Source organism: Clupea harengus, chromosome 4, assembly GCF_900700415.2.
Source record: "Clupea harengus chromosome 4, Ch_v2.0.2, whole genome shotgun sequence".
Classification (NCBI taxonomy): Eukaryota; Metazoa; Chordata; class Actinopteri; order Clupeiformes; family Clupeidae; genus Clupea; species Clupea harengus.
The window spans coordinates 7,881,197-7,906,812 of NC_045155.1; the positions used below are offsets into that span (position 1 = coordinate 7,881,197).

At 47.7% G+C, this 25,616-nt stretch overlaps 1 protein-coding gene across 1 annotated transcript in view; it reads right to left on the minus strand.

Moving 5' to 3' along the window:
- Positions 1-23,677, minus strand: part of bmp7b (bone morphogenetic protein 7b) — a 27,978-nt gene extending 4,301 nt beyond the window's left edge. The window contains exons 1-4 of the mRNA XM_012835093.3: positions 22,867-23,677; positions 5,167-5,359; positions 1,861-2,009; positions 342-536 (exon numbers count right to left, since the gene is read on the minus strand). Of these exons, the coding sequence (XP_012690547.2) occupies positions 342-536; positions 1,861-2,009; positions 5,167-5,359; positions 22,867-23,266 (937 nt within the window). The 5' untranslated portion in view covers positions 23,267-23,677. The remainder of the gene's footprint in view (positions 1-341; positions 537-1,860; positions 2,010-5,166; positions 5,360-22,866) is intronic.
- Positions 23,678-25,616: the final 1,939 nt, after the last annotated feature.

Sequence of the window (25,616 nt, forward strand, 5' to 3'; positions counted from 1 at the left end):
TTAAAAGGAAATGTACCAAAAGCACTAAAAGGAAATGAAATCGAAAAATAGGAAGGAAACGGAACTGCCCACATTCTGCCACTGCCAAACTGATGCTGCCCACATTCTGCACTGCCTTGGTAAAGGACACCCCCCACCCAACACATGTATGCACTTACATAAAATGCAGACTTCCACATTTGTATCCCTGTTTGAGTTTGAGGTCTACATGTACAGGCCACACTCACGTCCACATCTCTACACCTACATCTCCCAGCCTGAACCCACCTTCCTGAGTGACCACCACCAGACCCAGACCCTGGCTCCCGGCTCCTGACTCTTTCTTCCTCCGGGCCGCTTACCTGCAATGTTGGCCACACGCAGCGCCTCCTGGCCCTTGGGCCCCTTGGCCTTGCGTGGTTTGGAGCTGCCCGGGGCTGAGCGCACGCTGCGGATGTGCACCTCTGTGGCCTTGAAGAAGGCCACCATGAAGGGCTGCTTGCTCTGGGGCCCGTTGCGCCCGATCAGGCCCGCCATCCGTGGGTTCACACTCTGGCCTGCAGGGGGAGACAGAGGGCACCGGCTCACTCGTCTGTATATACACACACACACACTGGGGCTGTGACGGGAAGGGGACAGTGGAAGGTCATTTTAATGCTCTTCCAAACAGCAGTTTTGCTGCTGGAATGGATTTAAATATATAACAGGGGGATGAACTGTATGAGCGCATGTGAATTGTATGAATATTGTTTGTTTGAGTGTTTTATGTCCGTGACCATTTTGGAGTTTTGTATTCGTGTGTGTGATTTTGTTGATGCATATTTATGCAATGTGTGCCAGTGTGTGTGTGTGTGTGTGTGTGTGTGTGTGTGTGTGTGTGTGTGTGTGTGTGTGTGTGTGTGTGTGTGTGCGTGCGTGCGTGCGTGCGTGCGTGTGTGTGTGTGTGTGTGTGAGTGTGTGTGCCAGCGTGCGTGCGTGTGTGTGTGTGTGGTCCCCACTGTTTCTTTTCTTTTGTCTGAGTAATTCTCAGCACTGGGCTTTCTGAACGTCTCTGTTTTCTCTCCAAATTCCTTGCATGTTGTTTTGCTGCTTTTGAAATTCATGACTTCTGTCAAGCACACACATGCTGCCCGGCGTTAAAGAGACAGCTTTAAAAAGTGTGTGTGCAACCACACTGTGTTTTGTTTTTACACACGCGATTTCACATGCACGTTTCTTTTCTGCATGATATCGCGTATGTGTAAGACCGTGACAAATACCAGTGATTACATATCCTGCATGGGTGTGTGTACCTCCATGCATTCTCCCACACACACACGCACACACACACAGGCGCACACACAGGATGGAATGCGTCTCAGACGCTGCTCTGACGTGAGGCTTGCTGGTTGCTGGCGGCGACGGGACGACCTGGCGGGCCTGCACTGACATGCCCGTTCACTTCTCCCACCCCCGCCACCTCCCCCGGTGACATGAAAGCAGAAATCCATCTGTTTTCCTCACAACACTCCCAACGTGTAACATCCTGCCCCCCAGAGCTTGAGTTGAGAGTTCGCTCCACGCTGACACTCAGGGACAAGCCTCTTACTATGACTGCTGAAGATGACATTGATTTGAAAGCAGTCAACAGTATAACAGCGATAGTGTGTGTGCGTGTGTGTGTCTATACCTGTGTAAGTGTATGTCATTTGGGGTGTTGGATTATTAGGTGAGCCCAGTTAAGCTTTTTATATGTTGGTCAATCACACTAAGCTAATTAGCTTGACTGACATTGATAGAGTTGTCTGCTGTAAATGTGCCCAATCAATCTCACATTCCCTTCAAGAGTGACTGAGGAGATGGGAGGGGTTTTGCTGGTTGCTGCTGGAGCAGGTCACTCACCGTCCACTCCCTCCAGACAGAGCTGCAGGCCCAGGTTGCGCCCCGGGTTGAGCACCCAGTGGTTGCTGGTGGCGGTGATGTCAAACACCAGCCAGCCCTCTTCAGCTGCCCAGATGACCCGCGAGTCCAGCAGGAAAAGGTCTGACTCCCTGTGACAGAAATAAAGAAAGAGAAAAAGAATAAAAAAGAATGAGAGACAGACAAATGGAAAGACAGAGAAAAGAGAGAGAGAGGGAGAGAGAGAGAGAGAGAGAGAGAGAGAGAGAGAGACGACAGAGCAGAAATACCTGTTATCAGCCAAGGGATACAACCTGTGGGTTCAAGAAGGTAAGACAGGGGAGAGAAAAGAAGAAAAGGGACAGAAATAGACAGGAGGAAAGGGAGGCCGAGAGGAAAAGGGGAGAGACCGGGAGGAAGAGAGGAAAGGAGTGAGAGAACAAGGGAGTGACAGCCGATGATAAAAGCAGGGGAGTATCTGTGATCTGCATTTGCATCCAGACACTCGTAACATTTGAAGGACATTTATTCTTCCTGTTGTGTGTGTGTGTGTGTCTGTCTGTCTTTCTGTTTGATCCTGTGTGTGTGCGTGTGTGTGTTTGTGTCTGTGTGTCTCTGTGTGTCTCTGTGTGTCTGTATGTCTGTTGTATGTTGGATGGCTGTCAGAACGACAAATATGTGCTTGAAAGTTCTGCACCTGTATGAATTTAAGGGTAAGCTAATGTACGTGTATGAGTGTGTGTTACTCTCAGTGCATTTACGTTTTTGAAATTTCAAACTTTGAGTGTGTTTGTTTGTTTGTGTGTGTGTGTGTGTGTGTGTGCGTGTGCGTGTGTGTGTGTGTGTGTGTGTGTGTGTGTTTGGATGCAGGGGAGGCTAGCCTGGGCAGGGCTGGGCTCCGCTGGGCTGAGCATCCGGAGCGCTCTCTGCCAGCCTGCCTGCCAAAACCCAGAAGGGAAGAGGCTGCAGAGCAAGTGGCGGAACAGCGGGATTAACCACAAGAGCGTCCCGACCACAAGAGGCCTGCGCAGCGAAAATGTTTGATTACTCCAAAGGCAAACAATGGAGCGCGAGTCACAGAGAACCCGGAGAGCGAGAGAGAGAGAGAGAGAGAGAGAGAGAGAGAGAGAGGGAGAGAGTAAGAGAGAGAGAGAGGGAGAGACGGGGAGCGAGAGGGAGAGACGGGATATTTTCGATTGCGGTTGCCCTGAGGCCACTGGGACACTGTCAAAAGGGGGAAAGAAAACAGTGAGGACAACTGCATGGGAAAAACCCCATAAAAAGTCATGCAGTATCCTACACCAGGTGGGACGCTGGGTGGACTCTATTACATACTATTACAGCAAGAAATAATGCAAATACAAAAGCATCGAGGAGCAGAGGCTAGAGAGGGTATAGAGGAAAAGGAATGATGGAGATAAAGTAGCCAACAATTTAGAGAGCACATAGAAAACAAAAACCCTCGATAATGGAAAAGACAGAATACCCTTCTCCTCCCCACCAAAAGGCTGAGGAAAGAAAGAGAGAGAGTGAAAGAGAGTGAAAGAGAGAGAAGGTGGCAGGAGGAAAGAGGGCTCCAGATGGTAAGGCCCAGGGGAGCACTTCATTTCCTTAATTGATAATAATGGCTTTATAAACGGCTGTTGGTCTCCCAGAGAACAAGTGGCCCTGCCGTAAATCACCAGCAGGAATTTAGCAGGAGAGAGAGAGAGAGAGAGACATAGAGAAAGAGAAGGGGGGAGTGAAAAAGAGTAAATATGTGGAGAGAGAAAAAGAGAATGATGGAGTGACTGAGTTAATCAAGTGACTGTGGGAATGAGAGCTGGAGAGTGAGTGAAGAAACGTAGGGAGACTTTTTAGCAAGAAAAAAAAAAGAAACAACAAGCTACGAAGAGGGGATGAAAAGACAGACTAGAGAGGAAAAGAAAGAGTCTGTAGAAGCCCTTGTGGGTTGACAGGGAGAGCCTTTCCATCAGCGCAATCCATCCTGGAGCTTCCCCAAAGCCCCGAGCATCAGTGGACTACAGAGGCCGACTCTGGCACAAAGCCCCCACCCCCACCCCCCCCTCTGGACCAGGAGGCTGCAGCCCAGGAATCAAAGCCTTCCCCAGTTCACCTTTAACGCAGCTGCCACACACACCTGGTACACAGGAAAGGACTCTAGAAGGAGACTCTGTTTTCTCCTTTTGCCTTGTATGCATTCAATCCCTTTAGTTCATTTATGTATTCATTTAACTCAGCTCTCCCTCCCTCTCTCCATTCCTTCTCTCTCTCTCTCCCTCTTTCTCTGGGGAGAGGACAAAAGCACGTGTTGTTCCTGTGCTCCTCCAGGGGCAACACTAGCCTCCATGAGGGGTCTGGCGGAACAGAGACGGGAGGAAAAGGGTACCGGTGGGGAGGGGCGGACAGCTCCAAAGCTGCAGCCCCCGGTGTGAGTTACACACGCCCTCTGGAAGGTTCCGACAGGGCAGCCGGGGGTAGTCGTCTGTGGTACACAAGCGGTTCTTTGAGAGGAGGAACGACAGCGCCAGAAAAAGGAAAACACAAAGTGGCTAAAAGATCCGGGGTTTCGGAGTCCCCGTGCGTCCGACATGCTGACCGACACCTCACCACAACCTGGCTGACGAAGAGTTTACCCTGACAGAACAAACACAAATTTGAGACACTCATACCCCCTGCCCCTACCCCGGGTTCCAGTTTAAAACCTGTGCATACCACCACAAGCCTGTGTGATGCCAGTGGCAGTAGAAGCCTGGGAGTCTTTCTGAGGAAAGGTTCCCTCAAGTCTCCCTATGCCCTGTGCTCTGGAGCAAGGGGGACAGGGTTACACTAATGGACGTGAACATGAGAAGATGATGGCATGGAGATATGGAGTAGGTAGACTGCTGCAGTTATGACCTCCCCATCCATGTGCTCTCTGCCTAAGAAAGACCCTTGCTGTTTAATTCACATTCTTGCACTTGAGCACAGTCTGCACATTCAATGGGGAAAAGGTACAGAAATATCCAGAGTTCTGAATTCAAACAAAAAATCCAAAAGGGCGAAAAAAGTTAAAAGCAGGGGTATGTTTTTCACAGGCCACACAGGCCTGATGACTCCATCCCTTGAGTTCCAGCTCTCTGGAAGACTAAACCATACCTCTGCCAAAGTATTTCATTTTTACATTATCTGATATGGTCTGTGTGTGTGTGTGTGTGTGTGTGTGTGTGTGTGTGTGTGTGTGTGTGTGTGTGCTCATGCGCATGTGTGTGTGCTCATGCGCATGTGTGTGTGCGTGTGCATAAGTGTGTGATTCTGTGTGCATCTCACCTGTCAGAGTGCTCCTCCAGCACCTGGTAGACGCTGATGCGGAAGGTCTCGTTGTCGAAGCGCTCCTGGATGAAGTCCTTGTAGATGCGGAACTCAGCGGCCGTGACCGCCTCGCCCTCTGGAATCCTGGACAAGTCAAAGCGGAATTCCCGGTGGTGCCGACGCACAGGCATGAACTCTTTATCGTGTTCCACTGAGGGAGAGGCAAGACAGACAGGCTTTTTACCAAAGGGACGACCAAAAGGCTCAAACACGCTGCTATGTTCAGCTGTTGGACACTGCATGAGAAAAAAGGTCAACAGATCCCAGCAATCCAGGCAACCCTGGGGTGGTGGACTCTGTAATGTTCTCGATAAGCGATTGATTCTGAGAAGGCACACATACACACTTACTCAGACAAACACACACACACACTGAAAGACAGTCAGACTCGTTCCAGGGGATAATAAAGATGTTTGCTGTGATAAATTGAGAACACACCCCAGGAGAGAACCTGTGAAATTTTTAAATTGATTTAGACATGGATACACAGACAGCTTTATGGCTCTCTCTCGCACTCTAGCAGCTTCACGCTCGCTCTTGGGGAACCAGAGAGAATTGACTACTCGGCCTCTCATCTGGACCACATGAGGTGGAGCTCGCTCGCTTCACAGAGCACAACCTCCCCTGTGTCCATCACACACACGCATACACAGCAAACTAAACTGCACCATCCTATCCGTCATATTTCCCAAAAAGAGGTGAACCCACACATTTACAACCCTTGCTTTTTCCAAACACACACAAGCTCGCCGATCCATAACACACGCCACCACAACACACACATTCTTCCCAGCCTCCTCAACACACAGCAGGGATCACTGTCTCATCTCCCGTCATCCCTTCAGACCGGATCTGTTTTTGCCTCCCATTCAATAGCACTCAGACTCATCGCCCCTTCACCCTAATCCCCTCTGCTGACCCTTAACCCCAGTTTAGTTAACTTAACCCCCGGTGTTTGTCATATCCTGCCCTAAGTTCTCTGTTCTGCAGGACGCCTCGGCCTCCTGTGGTGTTTCAGGGCCATGAGCTCCTTGGCCCTCAAGAGCAAAGCATTCACCTTCGCAAAAACTAGGTCCAGGAGGTCCGAGCTGGGAAAGGTTATCCCTGTCACAGAGTCCACAGGAAGTACTGAGAGAAACACTAAAGCTATTTCAATGAAAGGCTTCAACACATTAAATTGAGTTGACCACATCCAAATATTTTTGGCTTCCCAAAGCTGTCGCAGCTCTGAAAGACGATTCAGCATGACAACTCCCACTAGCATCTTGTGATCATAGCACCATGGAAACACGGTCCCGTTTCGTGTTGTGAGTGTTCCTCTACAAGTGCTGACCTCTGCAGCCAAGCCCATCGCTGCGGTCCACAGGCCTGAGCCACACCCAGTGCTCTGCTCACTGCCCTACCACTCTATCTCATGCTGATGTCTTCCTCGGCTCTCAGCCTCAGAGGGGACATCCCTCTGTCAGTGCACTTCTGAAGGCAATTACTGGTACAGCTGGCCATGCAAAGATGCATGATGTCTCACTCTCTGGATGTCTCCCTCTCTGGATCGTGATGTCTCAGTCTCTGGATCACACATTTCTGTGTGTCGTCTCTCATTTATTGACACTACCCATCCTTTTTTCCCACTCGATCCTCTTTCTTTCAGCGACGGGCTGATTGGCCAGTGAGCTTTCCCCACCGGGGGCTTCGTCACGTGGCCCTTGAACTCTGCACAGCTTTGGCTTCTCTGCCAGCTCTTTATCACGGCCAAGGCCTCGCAGTCGGACACAGACGCGGAGACAAAGAACGCCTTGTTGACACTTCCACTCCTGCGCTGCGCAGGCAGAGAACAGAGAGTGGCCAACTGTCCTCCCAGTTAACCACAGTGCTGAATGAGTGACCGTGATTGAGAGTGGCGTAAAAATGTAAATAGAAGTGGAGGGACATTAACTGCTTAACTCTGTCCCACCACTCACTCTCTGTGCTGTAACTTGTCACATTGTAAATCTGTCTCATCTCCAACTCCCTCTCTACCCTTTGCTCCCTTTACTAATGACTTTGTCCCTCTTCTCATTCACTCTTTCCTATCCATCTGTGGTGCCGTAGATCGCCTCTTTTTTTTTCTTCACTTTTTCCTCACTTCTTTTATTCACTCTTTCCCTTTCATTCTCTCATGTCCTTTTCTTCTACACACACACACACACATACACATACACACACACACACATACACTATTGCTGTGTGCAGAACACACAATGGCCCCACTGTCCATGCAAGTGTGTGTGCACTGAGGGAAAGAGCATGGATCTAATTACTCTTCAGCGCGGCGGGCCGGGTTTCTGTTGGTGATTAGCAGAGGGCCATTCCAGCGCACATTGTCCGGAGCTTCCCAGACCGTTCGCATTGTTTGCCCACCGTTTTCACTTAGGAGCACCCTCACAGCAGACCACTGCAACTCATCCCCTCATACCTCGAACCAACCACTCCACCACCACCCCCCAAAACCTCCCCGGGACCTCTCAAAACCAGAGCACCTGTGCCTGTGCCCCCCTCTCCCCTCACTTCTGCAGAATGGGAGCTTTCAGAGCGCTGGCCCCCGGCCCCTGCACAAGGACACTGTCTCTACTTTATCTGCCTGACAAACTCTTCTCTCTCTACGGTCAGGGGCCCCCGGGGAGTGATCGTTTGCCCATCTCGGAATAACACCTGCGGACCACGTAGCCCCCCTAAGCACTGGATACAGGTATGGCCGTGACGGCGCTCATTCATCTGTGGCCCTTGTTTCCTTACTGGAACAACTGCAATACCTGTTAATAAAAAACAGTTTATTAAAGTTGAGTGGGGGGATGGATATGAGGGTCTTCTTGATAGGTTTGTTTGGTTCAATTTCATGGTAGAGTGTTGTGTGTTAGCTCTTTCCTCCTGATATCTTACTCTCTATATGTCTCTCTTTATCTCGCTTTTTTTTCGCTCCACCTTCTCTCCCCACACTCCCAGAACCGTGACTCCATCCTGGAACATGCGTTTCTCCACAGCATCAAAGCAAGCGCAGCTGACTTTTACTAGACTCCCTCTTTCCCCTCTCTCTCTCCTCCCTTCCTCCCTCGCTCTCTCTGGAAGATCAAACGCAGCATTCTGGGGTGGTGTAAGTGCTTTTCCATTTCTCTACGGTAGTGTTTAATGGCCGCCGGGCACCACGTGGTCACAGCCTTGCTGCCGCTCCCGCTGCTCAGACATGTGCCCCTGAAACGTCTTTAAGAGCTCTCCTCTCCTGACAGACAGCCCTCCATGCCTCCTCACCGCCCACTCGGAGCAGCTCCCTTCCAAGGTTCGAGGGTCAGGTGGAGTCTTTTATGGTAGTGCTGGTATGTTGTATCCGACTGGCTGCTCTGCTTGTTCTTGCGGCTGTATATCAGGCTGGTTATTTCAAGCATTAAATCCAAATTTTCACACCTGTTCTTAGAGAGCCCTGGCCCACTTCTCCAGAGCTGATTTGGCTTTAAAAACTATTTGCGGAATATTTGCGCATTTGTATATGAGTGTATGTGTGTAATTGCTTGTGTGTGAATACATCTGTGTGTGTGTGTGTGTGTTTGTGTTCGAGTGTGCATCTCTGCATGTATTAGTGTTTTTGTATTTGTCTGCACACAGCTGAGCTGGCAGAATTACAAATGGCTTGGTGCCCTGTTGGCCTTGTTGTTCAAGTGCACATGTGAGGTCACCTCACCACTATGAGCATTTTGAGTGGATGACACAAAAACACAGCTAACTACACAAAGATAAACACACACACACACACACACACACACACATACAAATGTACACATGCAGGCAGTGGATAACAAACACAAATACTTTTCCGAGGGGACGCCTTAGAGGATAAAACAGGCACTCACACACAATCACATACACACACACTGCACATATGAGCAAACACCAAAATATACAGGTGCACGGCAACATCTACACACACACACACAGACACACACACACACACACACAGACAGACACACAGACACACACACACACACACACACACACACACACACACAATGACACACAATGACACACAATGACACACACACACACACACACACACACACACACACACAGGCGCCTACACACTGGATGCTGGTGAGCAGATTGCTGGAACAGGACTTCCCTCTCCTCCCTCTCTGCGGTGTTGGCTCGTAAATAAAGCAGCGGAATCAGAGTGCAGAGGCGGTGATGACACGGGGAAGCCTGCATCACCCCCCCAGACATCAGGCTGCAGAGGCCCTCCCGGGGGCCCTCTAACTTCCTCCCCAGCACCTCAGGCCCTCACGCTCCAGACCAGACCCAGCACAGGTGCACCAGCCCTGCAGACAGCCCCACTCTCCTACCCCATGTCGCTAAGAGAACCACCAGGCCCCTTAATCTTGCAGTCCGCCCCTCTGCACTAGGAGGCCTTAATCTACTGGACTGTAAACAGCTGGCTGCACACTGCACACTTCTCCAACTAACCCTTTCCAGTCTCTTCTTTCTCTTCTTTGTTCTTTGTTTCCAAGTTCTGCACTGCTCCTCCACTTTATTAGTGTTTGCTTTTGCCTATGGATGTAAAACAGCATTTTTAAAAGAACTGTACAGTCCATTAGACATAGGGGCAAGGAAAAATGACATGGAGTTAACTGAAATAAATGGATTAGCCTTCTTTGAATGGGATGATAACCCAAGGCCCACATTAACAGAATCCAATCCTGAAATCCTCTCCTTTTAGAGACTCTCTCTTCCAGTAAGTGAAACTGAATGTGAGGTGACTGTGAGGTGCAAGAGCATGCCAAATGAGAGCACATCAAATGAGTGAGTACATATCAGTGTCTTTCTCTCTCTCACAGTTCCCTCTATCACTCACTCCCTCTCACTGCTCTTTCTCTTTCTCTCTCACAGTTCCCTCTATCACTCACTCCCTCTCACTGCTCTTTCTCTTTCTCTCTCACAGTTCCCTCTATCACTCACTCCCTCTCACTGCTCTTTTCTTTTCCTCTTTTCCTCTTTCAACCTCCCCCCCCCCTCTCTCTCTCTTTCTTTCTCTGGCAGTAATTAGAAGTGGGGCAGGGTGCAGTTAAATGAAAGCGGGCACATTTATGACTTCCTCTGGGAGGAAGCGAGTGGCCATCAGAGTGGTGGCCCTACCTGTGTTAAACAAACAGAGGAAGCACCAGGAGGGGAGCAGCAGTGGGCATTAAAAGGGGCAGCCAAGGAAACTCTATCCACAGGCATCTGAAATGCTGCCCATTTCCAACCTCACTCGCTTTTTCCCTCTGTCTCAGGCCCAGCCCCGCATACAATCACACACACACACACACACACACACACACACACACACACCTCAATGCAACACAAAATGCAATACACACTTGCAAACATTTATAATTCAAAAACACTGACTTGCTTTCTCTCTCTTACACACACACACACACACACACACACACACACACACTCACACACACACACACACACACACAAACACACACACACACACACACACACACAGGCTCATACACATTGGCACACCAGGGGTGGGGTATTTCAGCAACTCTCTGTGTACCTCAGTCTGTCACTGTATTCCCCTTAAGGTAAATGTTATTGCTCTCCAATAGAATGAACTACTGCTACAGCAGCTGCCTACACCACTGGGATCACAACTACCTTGTGACACACACACACACACACACCCACCTTCTTTCATGGAGGGGATATATGTAACTGTACCCGCTGGCTACTGTTAACATATACACATATACACACAGCACACTTAAAACATAAAAAAGACATAAATGTACACGTATGAGGCATTAAAGGATCAGTGCCTCAGCTGTGTGTGATTGTGTTTGTGACTAGAGAAAAAAGAAATGGGAGGCACCCATCACAATGCGCAAAATCAAAAAGACACCTGCACATGTGATGTGCAGGATTTTTCCCTGGTGGGTATTTGAGTTCAATTCAGAGTGAAGAAAAAAGGATAAAACATCTGCTAGCACATGTGCATGCATGTGTTTTACATTTGACTGTGTGTGTGTGTGTGTGTGTGTGTGTGTGTGTGTGTGTGTTTGTGCGCGCATGTGTGTGATGAACTTTTATAATTAACTGTGTAGCTGGATATGTGTTTATGTGTGTGTTTACATGTGCGAGTGAGAGTGAGTGTCCAAATGAAAACATTTAAATATGAACACAGCAATATTCCCATACACGGACAACACAAAGTGATTGAAAAGTCCAGGCCACACAACTACTGTACCACAAATATCCGGCACCCTAATCAATCTTCAAAGAGAATGACCTCGCGGGAGGGCGCATACCCAAACCGCTCAATCTGGCTCCAGATTTATCACACACACGTGCTCCGGCCACAATAAAGGTACTCTCCGGCTCTAAAGCAGCACGCCATCTGCGTTTTCCTCCCCACAAGCACACAGCGAGGCTGCGAGGATCGAGACGGCCCCAACCGCTCCCTGACCGCTCGCGTCCCCGGTCCAAACCTCCCTGGCCAATCCCATACAGAGACGTGGCCTGGGAGGGGATGACGTAGCCCTGCCGGGGCGCTGAGAGACAGCTGCGTGCCGGGGCCAGCCGGCATTTCAAGACGACCTCAGCCCTCAGCCCTCGGAGCCTCAGACAGACATCAGTGACACCTCTCTCTCTCCTTCACCCTGTTCCTCTTTTGCTCTCTCTTTCTTTCTTTCTTTCTTTTTCCCGCTCTCCAAGTTCTGTCCTGGCTGTGTGGAAGGCAGGGGTTGCATGGGGGCGCGAGGGGGTGGGGGCTGAGGTTTAGGTCTGGCAGGATGCAGTGATAGAGAATGAGAGAGAGAGAGAGGGTGAGAGAGAGAGAACAGGAGAGGGACACAGAAATAGGGAGGCGGGATCTCAGGCACCTCCCCAACACCTCCGTCAGTGTGGGTCGAGAAACAGTCCAAGGTGACACGGCAAATTAGTGCATGTGTCTGTCCTGTGCGTTCACACCGCACGGGCCCCTGCCTCGGCCCACCTGCTGGCTTCCGCCCACCCGCAGGGGGGCAGATCACCCCTGCCCCCCCCCCCCCCCCCCCCCCCACACACACACACACACACAACTCTGAGAGGCCCACCTTCCTTTCTGGACACTTTTTCCAGGAGGCAGAGACAAAAAGCACAAATGCATTGTTGCATGTGTTTACACAGGCGCTTGTTTTCTGTGTATGAATCTACGCATATGGCAGAAAATATGAGTAAGCCAGAAAGCATGTGAGTGAGAATGCGCACGAGAGAATAAGAGAAAGCACAGGCAGAAGACCATCTGGATATGCAGAACACTGTTTGCCGCTCAGACTCTCACGACATGTGACAGTTGTGCGATTACCAAGGCGACAGTTTCAAACATCCAACCTCCAACAGCAATCTCCGGAGCCATCGGGCCTCCAGATCCCCCACCAACACAAAGAGACGCAACAAACTTCACCAAAATAACAGCATGCCTCAATCTTTCCTCGCTCCTTCTCCATCACCAGAAAAAAGAGAGTGAGCAGAAAACAAGTGGAAAGAAGAGTGTGAGTGTGCATATGTGTATAAATTAAAGAGTGAGAGAGAAAGAGAGCATGTGCGTGTGCGTGTGTGTCTGCATGCCTGCATTTTTGCATGTGTACGTGTTAGTGGGAGTATGGATGAATAAGATGGATAGAGAAAGAAACTTAAAAGAATTTTACATTTTAAATATTAAATATCATACATAGTCCAGCTTTACATCACATCATCATCCAAAAAATGTATAAACAAACAAGATGATAGAGAGAGCAGACGAGAAAGAAAGAAAAAGAGAAAGAAAATAAGACAGACCGAAAAAGAGAGGCAGGCACGATTGCTCAATGTTTGTCCTTGGGTCTCTGCTAAGTAACGGCTAACTGCCCGCTGCAGAGTGATAACCGCGTTAGAACACTTCCTGCCCAGTGGCGACAGATGATGACATCAGTGCTCGGTGATGTATTTATATTGTTTTAACGCCTCACAGTTCTCACTGGCTCTGGCGGGTCAGAGGAGGCGGCACAAAAATGGCAGGGCAATTAAGTTCTGGAAAACAAGCCCTGAATATGTGTGTGTCGTGCATGCGTTTGTGTGTGTGTGAGCATGTGCAAGCTTGTGTGAATGTGTGTTTGTGTGCATTTGTGTCAGTTCTGTGCGTGGGTGTGTGCATACAAAAATGGTAATTGCTGGTAAGGGCATTGAGCGTTTGCACTCGAGGCTGTTAATCTTGGAGATTCAGTGTGTGTCTGGCCCTTCCGACACCTCTTTCACTCCTTCCTCCTCGATCGTTCGGGCAGCTTCCGGCCGTAAAGAGGCTTCGGCTACGCTCCACCACACGCCTGAGTGACTGTTATGGAAGTCAAATTGACATGGTGCTGAATGGTGGAGATGATTGAATGTGGGATACAATCTGAGCAAACAGTCAGAGAGCTCAGTGAGTTAATGCACCCTTCTCTCTCTTGGTGGACAGAGCTGAATGTGAAGCACTTAGCCATAGTGCTGGTCTGGGATCCGTCGGGGGGCTTTTGATGATCCTAACGAATGATGCTGGAGGCCTGAGCAATCTGAACCGGGGTCAGTGTTTCTGTGCTGAGAGGCTTTATGACCACGGCCCCAGATGTCTGTTAGTCTCGTCTGGCTGCCTGGCTCTCCTCTCTTCCCTTTTCCGACTCTGCCATCTCTAATTTAGCAGTCCGCTGCCTTGGCCCCGCCCACTGAGCCCAGCCAAGCCACCTCTTATTATAGGCCTCAGGAGAGTTCACGCTGTCTACGTAAATGTTTTCATAATTTATCCCTCTCACAACACACACACACTCTTACACACACACGAACTTACACGTCCAGATGCACAAACATACATTTAAGTATACACATCATTACACAAACAGAAATACACATATACTCACAAACTCACACAAACACCTGTGTGGCTACCCACTCTCTCTCTCACACACACATATACACAATACACACACACACACACACACTCTTTCTCACATATAAACATGTGTGCCAACACTGATGGTAACACATTAAGAGTGCCCTCAGTTTTAAGAGCTTGTTGTTTATTTAGTTTAATTAGATCCAGCCCCTTTAAAAATAAATGAAATTTTCGGTGAGGAATTCCTGTGCCACTCCAAGCCTGCGGCTGGAGTCTTTCCCAAATAAACTGAAAATAAAAATTGCCACATCAAATCCATATTTCACACTAAATTGGCATCATTTTTCAGCTCTTGTCATAAAAAGCTGTAGCGTACAGTTGTTACTGAACTTTAACAAGCTTTGATTTGGCTCTCCCTGGCCCTTCTAGAAATCTGTAAAGCATTACAGGACTGCCCCATTGCCATCTCATGTTGGTCTGACCCGAGCTACTGAGGTGACTGTTGTCGTATAACTGCAACCCATAGGTTACATTAAATATGTTAATATTGATCATGTAAACACACATATGTTATTGTAGATGTCTGGCCATGTTTATCCAACCATATCCAGCCATTTGAGTTGAGAGGTCACAAAGAGTGTTGAAGGAAAGCAGGGGTGCTACAGAGATCTGTTTAAGAACATTGTGTGAGTGTGTGTGTATTTGTGTGTGTGTGTGTGTGTGTGTGTGTGTGTGTGTGTGTGTGTGTGTGTGTGTGTGTGTGTGTGTGTGTGTGTGCGTCTGTGTGTGTGCGTCTGTGTGTGTGTGTGTGTGTGTGTGTGTGTGTGTGCGTCTGTGTGTGTGTGTGTGTATGTATGTATGGGGATCTGGTTTCTCTCCATCTCCATTTCTTCTCCATTTGGTTCTGCAGGCCCCCCTACATTAGTCCGGTCTCCCATCCCAGGCCAGGCTAGTGTCCTCCCCAGGTCTGTCAGCACTCAGTGCCAGCCTGTCGTTGATGGTCTGGCAGCTGGGTGGTGCGGTGGGTCTCTGGACCCCCTCACTCAGCAGCAGCGTGGCCCAAGCGGGAGCTGGGGGGGTTTGGCTCTAAATGGGCGATGTTGTGTTTATTTTAACAATGCGGCGGCGGGTCACTGGGTCGCTGGCTTTGCTCTGGCCCACATCTGGGCTGTCTCATAATGGGAGGTTTACTCTACACCACCTTAGGAGAGATGTGTGTATGTGTATGATTGTGTGTCAGTGTGTGTAAAGTTACAAAACATATAGCATGTGTATTCAAACACACACACACACACACACACACACACACACACACACACACACACACACACACAAATACATACAAACAAGGACCCACACTTATTATAAAATCATGTGCCTCCACAAACGCCTAAACACAGAAACTTGCATTTAGACTCCTCCGGGTATGCTGTTGTCATGCCAACATTTGGTATCACCGTGGCAGCAGAGTAATGCAGAGGGTCTCAGCATTCCCTGAGGTCTGTGTTCTTACCTGCCTCTCACCCCAGCAGCCCACCTGCACAGACACAGCACACAACCAGCAGGAGCCAAGTCATCCCTGGGGCGCTGCATACAAGACTCCCTGTCTAGACAAAATCTCTCTCTCTTTCTCTCTTGTGTTTCCTCTCCCCTTTTCCCTAAGAGCTCCATCTATGTAGAGACACGTTGTTTCAATTGTTGTATTACATTTGGCTGGCACACTCAAAGTGCTTTAGATATATTTTTGTATAAAATTCAGAAAAATGGGTTAGATTGATATTGACTCAACAAAATAATTTTCTGTTGTTCCTGGAAAAAAAACTCTCCCATTTCCCCTTAAGCATTTTCACGCTCTCAGTTAAACTCGTGTTAGGTGACTGCCAAACTGCGACTTCATCCTGCTCCTGACGCAAGTGGGTTACAAAGTATCTATGCCCCCTGCACAACGTACAAAACATCTGAGGGACACAGGGGCCAGAGGATGACTTTTTTAGCAACACTGTTCGGTTCATTTCCTCAAAATAAATGAGAGGAGGCAGGTTCAAATGCCTTTCTGGCACACAGAACATGCAGAATGTTATTTTCTCCTTTAGAAAAGCGAGGGAGTTTGCTCCAGGGATCCGATTTTAGCACGTTAAGTACTGATCATGCAATTCCAGAGCATGAAAAACAAGAACCAAAAGGAGAGGAAAAAAGATATCACTTTGAAAGTGTCAAGGCCAAGGGAAACAATCAGACTCAACAAAGGGAAACAAATACCGTCAAAGACTTCCGCTCCTGTCGACTGCCCTTGTCGTTATATGCAAACAGCGAGGTGGTTCTCCCTGACGCTGATAACTTAATGACACAACACTCCTTTTATCTCTGGACAAATGTATATCTCCTGAATTTGCTTTCATCGGTTGGAGTATACCCAGTGACATTTGACTAAAAGAGTTTTGGCAATCTGCCTTGACTGCCAGTTGGAGAATGATGCATGCAAACTGGAACACCATGACGCCTGGTAAGACACACTGCTGGACCACGGCAGTACAACTTCAGAGGCTCTAGAGTACAATTACACAAAGAATATGAAGGAAAGCTGATGTGGAAGTGGAACAGATTGCTTTGGAATGGTTCGCGAATCTCATTACATGGAATCACTGATACTGCGCGTAGAAAGCAGAGCATGGAGGATGGTAGTGGGGGGATTGTTTTGGGGCGTATTGTGAAGGCGATTGTTGAGGACACTGGGCTCTAATTAGATGGGGCAGAATGCTGGGGACGCCAGCAGCAGGGATCAGTGTAAGTATGGTAGGGTGAGAACAGGAGGGGCTGAGGTGGGGAGGCCTGTGAGAGCAGGACCAGGCACGGGGGGGGGGGGGGGGGGGGGGGGGCACAGGGTGGAGGACCGATGTGAACTGGGCAGGCAGAGAGAGGAGAAAAAGAAGGAGGGGAGGGGGGGAGTTGCTGAGATCTGTGGACTTTGAGGAGATAAAGTTTCCCCACACAGCTGCTTTGGCCCACAGATGTAGAGAAACATCTGTATTAACCTCTGGCTGTGTCCCAGGGGCAGCCTGCTGAGGACTGGAATGTAAGGAAGGCCCTTCCACAGGGCTAGAAAAAAAGAGAGAAAAAGACAGAGAGAGAAACGGAGGGAGGGGGCAGAGCAAATACAGAGAAATTAAACAAAACAGAAAGAAAGGTCTTCAGAAACAAGAAGCAATTTGCTTTAGGGCATGTAAGAGCAAAGTTTACTGACTTATGGACAACTAATGCGCTAATACCAATCACCCTAACATGTCATTCCAATCATATTTGCAGTTCTGATCAAGAGTGATGGTGCCAGTACCAATAAACCTCAACATCACATGACACAGTCTTTAACTTGACCACCAAATTTCCCACTATCATGACTGTTCCATGACCAACCTGATTCTTACACATTTTATGACCAGCATCATCACCACTCTACAAACCACCACCATGACCAACACGAGCCTCTTTCCTGTAGGCAAATGAGTAATGGCGTCACGGCGCAGTTCTCAACCGCGGTCGAAGATTAACATCTCACAGTGCCATGACTGAGGCATGACGCAAACCCTCTGGAGCATGAACCTGTGTGTGTGACACAATGCTGCCTTGATGCCAACCCCTCATAAAAATCCAAACAAGTTTTCCATTTACAGTGTTTTCCTTCTTCTCCCGAACCCTCCCCTTTTACCTGCCTCTTAACTCACACAAACACAGACACACTGACGTAGACATAGACACACAAACACAAACACATTACAACCCACTGTGGTGACTGGCACTGGTGGTATCTCCAAAGGTCTGTGTAGGGTAGTTTTGGGGGTTCAGGGAAAAGAGGAAGGGGAGCAGACAATGCCTTGCAGCGCTACACAACATCCACTGCAATTAGCAATTAAGTGACTCACTCTGTCTGCACTGAGCCCTGTGGTTCAGGTACATGAGAAGGGACAACCTTTGGCAACTCTCTTCCTCTCTCTTTCTTGCTCTCCATCATTTGCCCTCCATGTATGCAATCTACAGTGGGAAAGAGCCACAGTACACACACAGCAATGGTTGGCAGAGTAAACGGGGGGGGGTGCTAACTGCTTCAACTGTTTCATTTTGTTTTTCAATTATTTTTATTGCAGTCTCTTACACATCTGGCTGAAATCATTAAGAAAAACAACTGCGACCAACAAGAAGAAACTTTTTTTCTTCCGTCTGAGTTTACATTTTTTTGTTCATGCATGTGCACAGCTGTGCCAAAAGCGACGCTTTATTTTACAATGGCTTCCCCCTGAGAATGCAGCGTAAGGCAGCTGATTCAAATCAGCAGTATTACCAACCCCGGGACCCATTAGGTTTTCTTTAATAACTCAAATGCCTTGGAGCAAGAGCTGTTGTTCCATCTCCCCATCTTGCTCCCACCCTCTCTCTCTCTCTCTCTTGCTCTCTCTCTCTCTCTCTCTTGCTCTCTATCTCTATCTCTCTCTCTCTCTCTCTCTCTCTCTGTCTTGCTCTCTATCTCTCTTTCCCTTCATCCCATCCCACTGTTACTCTCTTTCACCCATATACACAATGGACCTGGGCGTCCCCCATTAAACATTGCATGAGACCAGGGCACAGGAGGAGACCGTGACTAACACTCTTGATAACACAGAGAAGGGCACGAGACAACAGACAGCAAACAGTCTCATAAATGTCTGCATTGCAATGTGCTGAGTGATGCTATGAAAGGTGAGGGCACGACAGGAGAGGTAGGGCATGCCAACCGACAATCCACTCACTCCCAGATCCTCCCTCCCTAGCGTGACCTGCTAGCAGTGGGCTGGGGGGTTATGGGAAATTATGAGTGACCTCACTGCTACTGTGAGTCAGTGGCTTGGATCGGGAAAGCTCAGTCCAGCCCATATCACCCAGCTCCGAGAGGGTGAGTGGTTAGTGGCTACCGTAGGGGTGGCACTGCTGACTAACAGAGATGTATGCTAAACCCTCGGGGTGGGTCTATGGACTAATGTTAATAAAGCGCCGCCACAGGAGCCAAACTGGGAGGCCCTGGCCTTTAAGATAGATAGAGATAGAGACAGAGAGAGAGAGAGCAATTATTAAGATAGGTGAGGGGAAGGGAAAGTGGGTTTAGAGGTTAATCGAGCAGCTATGTTTCTCTTGGTCTGACCCACTTCCCCTCTTCACTGGTAACCCCCCCCCCCCCCACCCTCTGCATCTTAATTTCCCTCCCTGTCACTTTGTCCTCCCTGTAATTCATCTTTCTTGATGGCCTTCTTACTAATTTACCTTATTTTACAGGAGAATAGGCTGCCACAGAGAAGAGGGGAGAAGAGAAGAGAAGCAAAACCTGGCTGCCACATTGCAGATGAAAGCAAGTGACTTGATGTCCTTAAATGTTACCCTGGGCAGAGTAAAGAGCCTTGCTATGCCCCCCACCCCCATTCCTATTCCACCCCCCTACCTCTCCCCTTCCCAGACCCGTCTCGACATGCTCGGTTAAAGAGCGAGTGTGTATGTGGGAAGTAAATATTACAAAGCTAAACACTAAAGAATACCGCTGTGAACTCTAATGGCTTAAGATGTGATTAAAGGAAAGCAGGCGTGTAATTCATGTGTATGGATAACTGAATAATTTGTTTAAGAAAACAGACGCTTTTTTAAAATGAAAATAGAAAAACTTAAACGAAAAAAAAACGCATTTGTTGATAACACATATCATCACCTGCTGACAACCACAAATCTATATTTTTCAGAGTGCCAGCTAAACCATATATGGAGAGGGAGAGAGAAAGAGAGAGAGAGAGATTTGCTACTTAGCAAGTTCTTTGTCTTCAGAAGTATGCTGTAGATCTTTCCAAAAGGTGGAGAAGTTGTCAGAGAGAGGCTGCTCTTGCACCCCGGAGCGCTGAGTGCACGCCCTCAGTGGCAGCGCATGTTAGCGTGTTGCATGTGCCATTTACATTCTAAATGTATGCCGTAAGCCATTTGCACAGCTGGGCTTTTTACTGAGGTGACTCAGACAGAGCGTCCCTTGCCCAAGGGTCCCAAAAACAGAGACCCACCCCTTAGCACACAAAAAACACCACCAAAACCCACTAAGAGAGGAACTCTTAACACCACCAAAACCCACTCAGAGAGGAACTCTTAACACCACACTAGGCACTGTCTAAATCCACTTCTGCATAGTTAAACTGACACAAAGACACACAAGGCTCATTGCTCAATATACGAAGAGCACAGCGCACTAAAAAATGATTTAAAACAATAAAGACGATAATTCACAGGTCTGTTGTAGTCATAACTTGCACTGTATAAATGGCAAGTCTGTTTGTTTTATCTTTTGATAATACCCAACCATCCCTTGGTAAAACTACTCCTGGGTGCTCAAAAACCCTCCCAGGTCTCTGGGGGAACTGTATCAGGCTCCATCTTCACCTCTTCGACTTTTCGCTTGCGAAACACTTGTCGAAAATTCCTGTCGTGCAAAACAAAGCCTCTTTAAGGCCTGTCTCTCTCTCACACTCTTTCTGTAGCTTTTTAACGGGAGTATCTATGAAATCAGATACTGGGCTGTTGTCATAATATTTAAAAGAGGGAATGCCACCCAGATTCATTCAGAAAAAAAGAGGCAGCTGTGAAGTATAACAGACACACACACACTTTCCACATGCCATTCATGAAGCTGCAGAGGGAGAAAAAAATCCACTCTATAATTGTGTGATTAAAATAAATGACAAACGTCCCAGCCTGTAATTTCAGAACAGAGATCTCAAATTAGACCCCCAAAAACCAATGAATAAGATAAACGGAGGAATAAACATTGCTGTCTGGGATTATGAGTTTTTGCTCTCTTGACCATAGCGTTTTATAAATCAGTACGTCTTCTGCCAGATTCAATAAGACCTCAGATCAGATCGCATCACGAGTTTTCGGACAGGAGCACCACAAAGCCTCTATTCTCTCTTGGGGAACACGCTACAGCCGGCTGTGACATCACAAAGACAAACGTCCGTTTAAGTCTGGCGTGTGACATGGATAATTCGATATGTTGGGAACATGAGGAAAACATGGGGCCTTCTGGAGTGGACCTTTGCTGACAGTCATGGCCTTAAATGCTAGCTTGCTGCACTTATCAAACACAGAGTGACCAAATGAAACAATTTTTTTCAGAGCTGAAAAAGGTATGTTTTACTTTTTTTTTTAAAGAAAAGGGCCTTGATGGGCTTGCTGAATCTATGTTCCGAGTGTTCCTCTGTCTGTTTTAAATTCTTGTCTTACTGATATGAAACATCTTTGTTATGATTGACTGTCAGGCTTATGGGTCACAGATTTGAGAGGAACGAAAACATTGGTATCGTATGCCTTCTTTCACAGACCTCAGAATCTCTCTTTTTCTCTGCACAGAGTGCACTGGCCTGGGAGAGAAGAGAGGCCCTTGACTTTGCAAGCCGTTGTGGTCAAATCCATCTGTGTCAGTGAGTGTTCAAAATAGGCACAATGCAGCAGTTGCCTCAGTAATTACACATTTCAGAATAGGAAACACTGTCACCTCCCTTTCAGTTGCCAAAACACACCAACAATCATCTTTCCAGGATTAATCAGCTGCAGCTCTGAAGTCATCTTCTGGTCTAACCCTATCATGCAGATGTCTTGTGTTCAGGCTTTATTTGGCTGAACTTTACACCTCTACAATCCCACATCAGTTTTACCTCTTAAGCATATCTCTGTCTACTAACATCCTTCTGTAATTTGAAGTTTTACAGGTCGCAGCCATAATACCAAGGAATAGTTTACTTTTTGTCACTTGTGCTACAGACAACCTTTATAGCACATATGTATTCTTGGTCATGCTGAGATATCACACCTTGCATGGCAATGTTTTCATTGAAAGTTGTTAAAGTATATGATATGACAGGTGATGACTGTGTTTATTTAGTTTTACATCTGAGACATCCAGAAAGAGCAGATAAGGCAGATGGTTTAAGAAACCTTCCCTTGACAACCACAAATGATTTAAAACAACTGTGGACTTTAGACTCACTAAGATAGAGTACTTTTATCTTCCCTCTAACGAAGGTTCCTTGCGGAGATAAGGAGTTCGTGGAGACTGCAAGTGTCATTCTTACACAGACCGAACACCTGAAAACTGGCGTCTGACACAGCTGTCGAAGAGACAAGAGTCGGCACGGAATGCGAAGCTGCTGGAATGGACTAAATTGCTACACTGGGCAAATATAAGTTTTGTTTACCAGGGCAGGAGACTGAGAATCACGCCAAGGTTACTGCGTTAGGGTACTCAGATAAGTAGCCTAATAAAATCACTCATCAAATAGGCCAACGGAAAAAATATTCCGGACATGAAATATGCGAGCTATTTGGCACAAGACCACACAGAAATTAGAAGGAATCTCAAGCTCCCAGATAAATAGCCTAGTCTGTGATGTTTCAACAAACTTTTCTACTTTGGGAAAAGTGTCATCCACGTCTGGCTCAGTCCCACCATCACTTTGCTACTAAAACGCAACAAGAACAGCGTACAAATATAGCTTTGTCCATGACCAAAAGGCAGCGCAACCATAGCATACTGTTTTGTTATCGTTATTGTTATTATTTTACACTGTGATGTCTTGCCACTTGTTCCTTTTCGACACAAGCCCAATATTTTGTAAATATGTTTTAAACGTTTTGTCAGCTCAATCAAAAGCAAAGATGTGGTTCATTCATTACTTACAAAATGATCTTTAGAAATACAGGTGACCTACCTAAATTAACAAAACTCATAACCATATCAGCGTCGTTAAGAAAGTTGTTGTCCTGCAGAGTCGCAATTGGCGGTCCCTGCGTCGTGAAGACAGGCTTGAATGGATATGAGTGGCCATCCTCATCTCCCTCTGTGGACATGGCATTGTAAAGGTCCAGCATGAACATCGGCGCTGCGTTGTGCTTCCCATGGAGGTGCGGCCGTGGTCGGTGCGGCAACCCAAGTATAGACAGAATCTCCCGCTGCATCTCTCGCCGCTCCTGACTCTTCAGTCGCCGGTGGATGAAACTCGAATGGACTTCATTGTCCAGGGTAAAGTTCGTGAATACTGTGTCAGCCAATACACAGTATGCCCATACAAGCAAAAGTGCTGGGGTACTTTTATCCAGCAATAAAGCCATGTTTTTTTTTCTAATCTAATGTTTAGCTGCAATGATAATTGCTTTAGAATATTTACCTTTTTTATGTGGTTAACTACCCGAATCAACTCCTCTCCCTCATTTTCATTTCATATTGAGGGACGAGTTCCCTCGCTGAAAAAGGCACAATTACTCTCCTCTCCAACACGTTCTTAGTTAATCCCCGAACATCAAACACCGCGGTCACCTATAGCCTGTTAGGGTTGGATACTGGATGCTAGCATCCACTCTCACCCTCGAGAGTGTCTTCGCGTAGTCGGTGCTGTCTCTCCTCTCTCTCACGCGTAACCTCGGGAGTTGAGATGAGTTGCAGGGAGTATGATGCCTGTTCGGGGTTCAGACAGAAAACTCCGAGGAGGCGCTATCTGCTGGGAGGGGCAGATGAGAAAAGCGATTAGCGTTTGTCAAAGCGCGCTACCGAAGAACTGCGTGAACGAGCACAATGAGGGCGAAGTCAAAGGCGACACTTGCAAGGTTATCTTCTAAGATGTTTATGTTTCAGTAGTGCACAAAAAGTCGCATATCTTACAGCCTAATGATTTCTCACCAACACCTGTGCATTTTATTCATTTAGGTGATGATGGTTACCTTTCTTGTAAACATATTGCTAAAATCAACAATCTGGATAGCTGCACCCCTTGATGTGTGATTAATAACTTAATAAAACACAAACATTATTAATTATGGTGAAGCACTACTACATTTTCACAGAATTCTATTCAAACCTGTTAAGAATCCCCAAGAAAACACAATACTTTTACAGAAATGTAATTTTGTTCTCTGGCACTACATGCATATTCACCCAAGGATGTGGGCAATGACAACAGTGAAGGGACAGGTCTCATGGCAGGGGTACAGGAGGATGCAGATGTTTGGCAGCTGGTCCGCCCCCCTCTCTGACCCCTTGGCCTCAGCACCTCTTAAACACTCCAGTTTAATGTAATGCTTTTGACCTTCTCCAGTGCTCCTCAATCACCCCAACTGGGCACACTGGTTCTGTGAGGCACTCCTGACAGTTAATGGCCACATTTGGTTCAAACAACTCTTCTTTTTTCTCTCTCCTCTTCTTTTCTTTGCAATGTGGTTCTTTTTATGACTCCGGAGCAGACATTTTTGTGGAGATACGACTAAATGGGTATTTTTATGAGAGCCATATTAAACACAAGCTATGCTACAGGAACTGGACAGCCCCATATCTCTGCAGCAGTCAGACCGCCCCAGCTGGAGGAAGGAAGATGGGGAGTGATGAATGGCTTGGGAATTATTTGGGGGGGGGTCCCCCATCTTCATTTCCCACTTGTGGTCGGTCTCCATTTCCAAATGGTTTATCTTGAGGCGAGCCCTGCCGTTACTCACTCACGTATATCCGTTTATTACTCCATCACTGTTAAATGCCTTTCAGTGGTAGCCTGTAACATGTAAACATTGCTTTCCGGGTCCTCAGATAGAATCAGTGCATGGCCGCAGGTGTTTACATGGGGGCGGTTTCTGATTGAGGACATGAAAGGAAAGGATATGGTTTCAGTTAAAGCTGTCCTCTCTGCTGGATGTGGAACCTCAGCCCCGCTGTCCCCCCAACTCCCCGGCCCTCCTTTACTCCTCCCCCTTCTGTTCTCCCAAGTGCTCCAGTGAGTGCCCAGTGCAGGGCTGTCATTCTGGGGTAGGACAATAGGAACAGACCCCCCTTTGTTTGGGTTCTGGGGGCCCTGGTGACCGGCAGAGTAAACAGTGGGCACAGGCTGAATCTGGGCCTGGACAGCCACACTGAGGGCCTTTGACCAAGGGAAGTAAAGCAGAACAGGAGCCTAGTGGACAAACACCGGCTCACACTCCCTCTCGCTTTCCCACCTCTCTTTCCGTTACCCACACAGTACACAAACCAGAACACCTGCCATCCACAGACCCCACAATCAATGCACAGATGCTTTTACACACGCACACAAACACACTTCTAAGGAGTAGAAGAATCAATGTTTGCACACGTACACACACATATATATGAACACTTGCTCGGTCACAAACATATACCCACTTGCTTATTCTTTAACAAAGTATCCATAGCACCTAAAATGGTTCAAGAACTCGCAAATCCACAAAGCTATATTTCATATTCCATCACGAAGAGGCCCTTGCATGTCTAAGCATCACTCAGGGGAGACTCCATGCTGGTGCTCATCAGGCACAGCTGTCCCATACAAGCAGTACCACTTCTGTCATAGGGGCCCCGTCCTGACCGCAGGGGCAGCCATCAGACAGCGGAAATGAGTGGTGCAACTCTCTTACCATTAACACTGAGGTTGGACTGAGCAGTTTCATGTCCTCAGGAGCAATG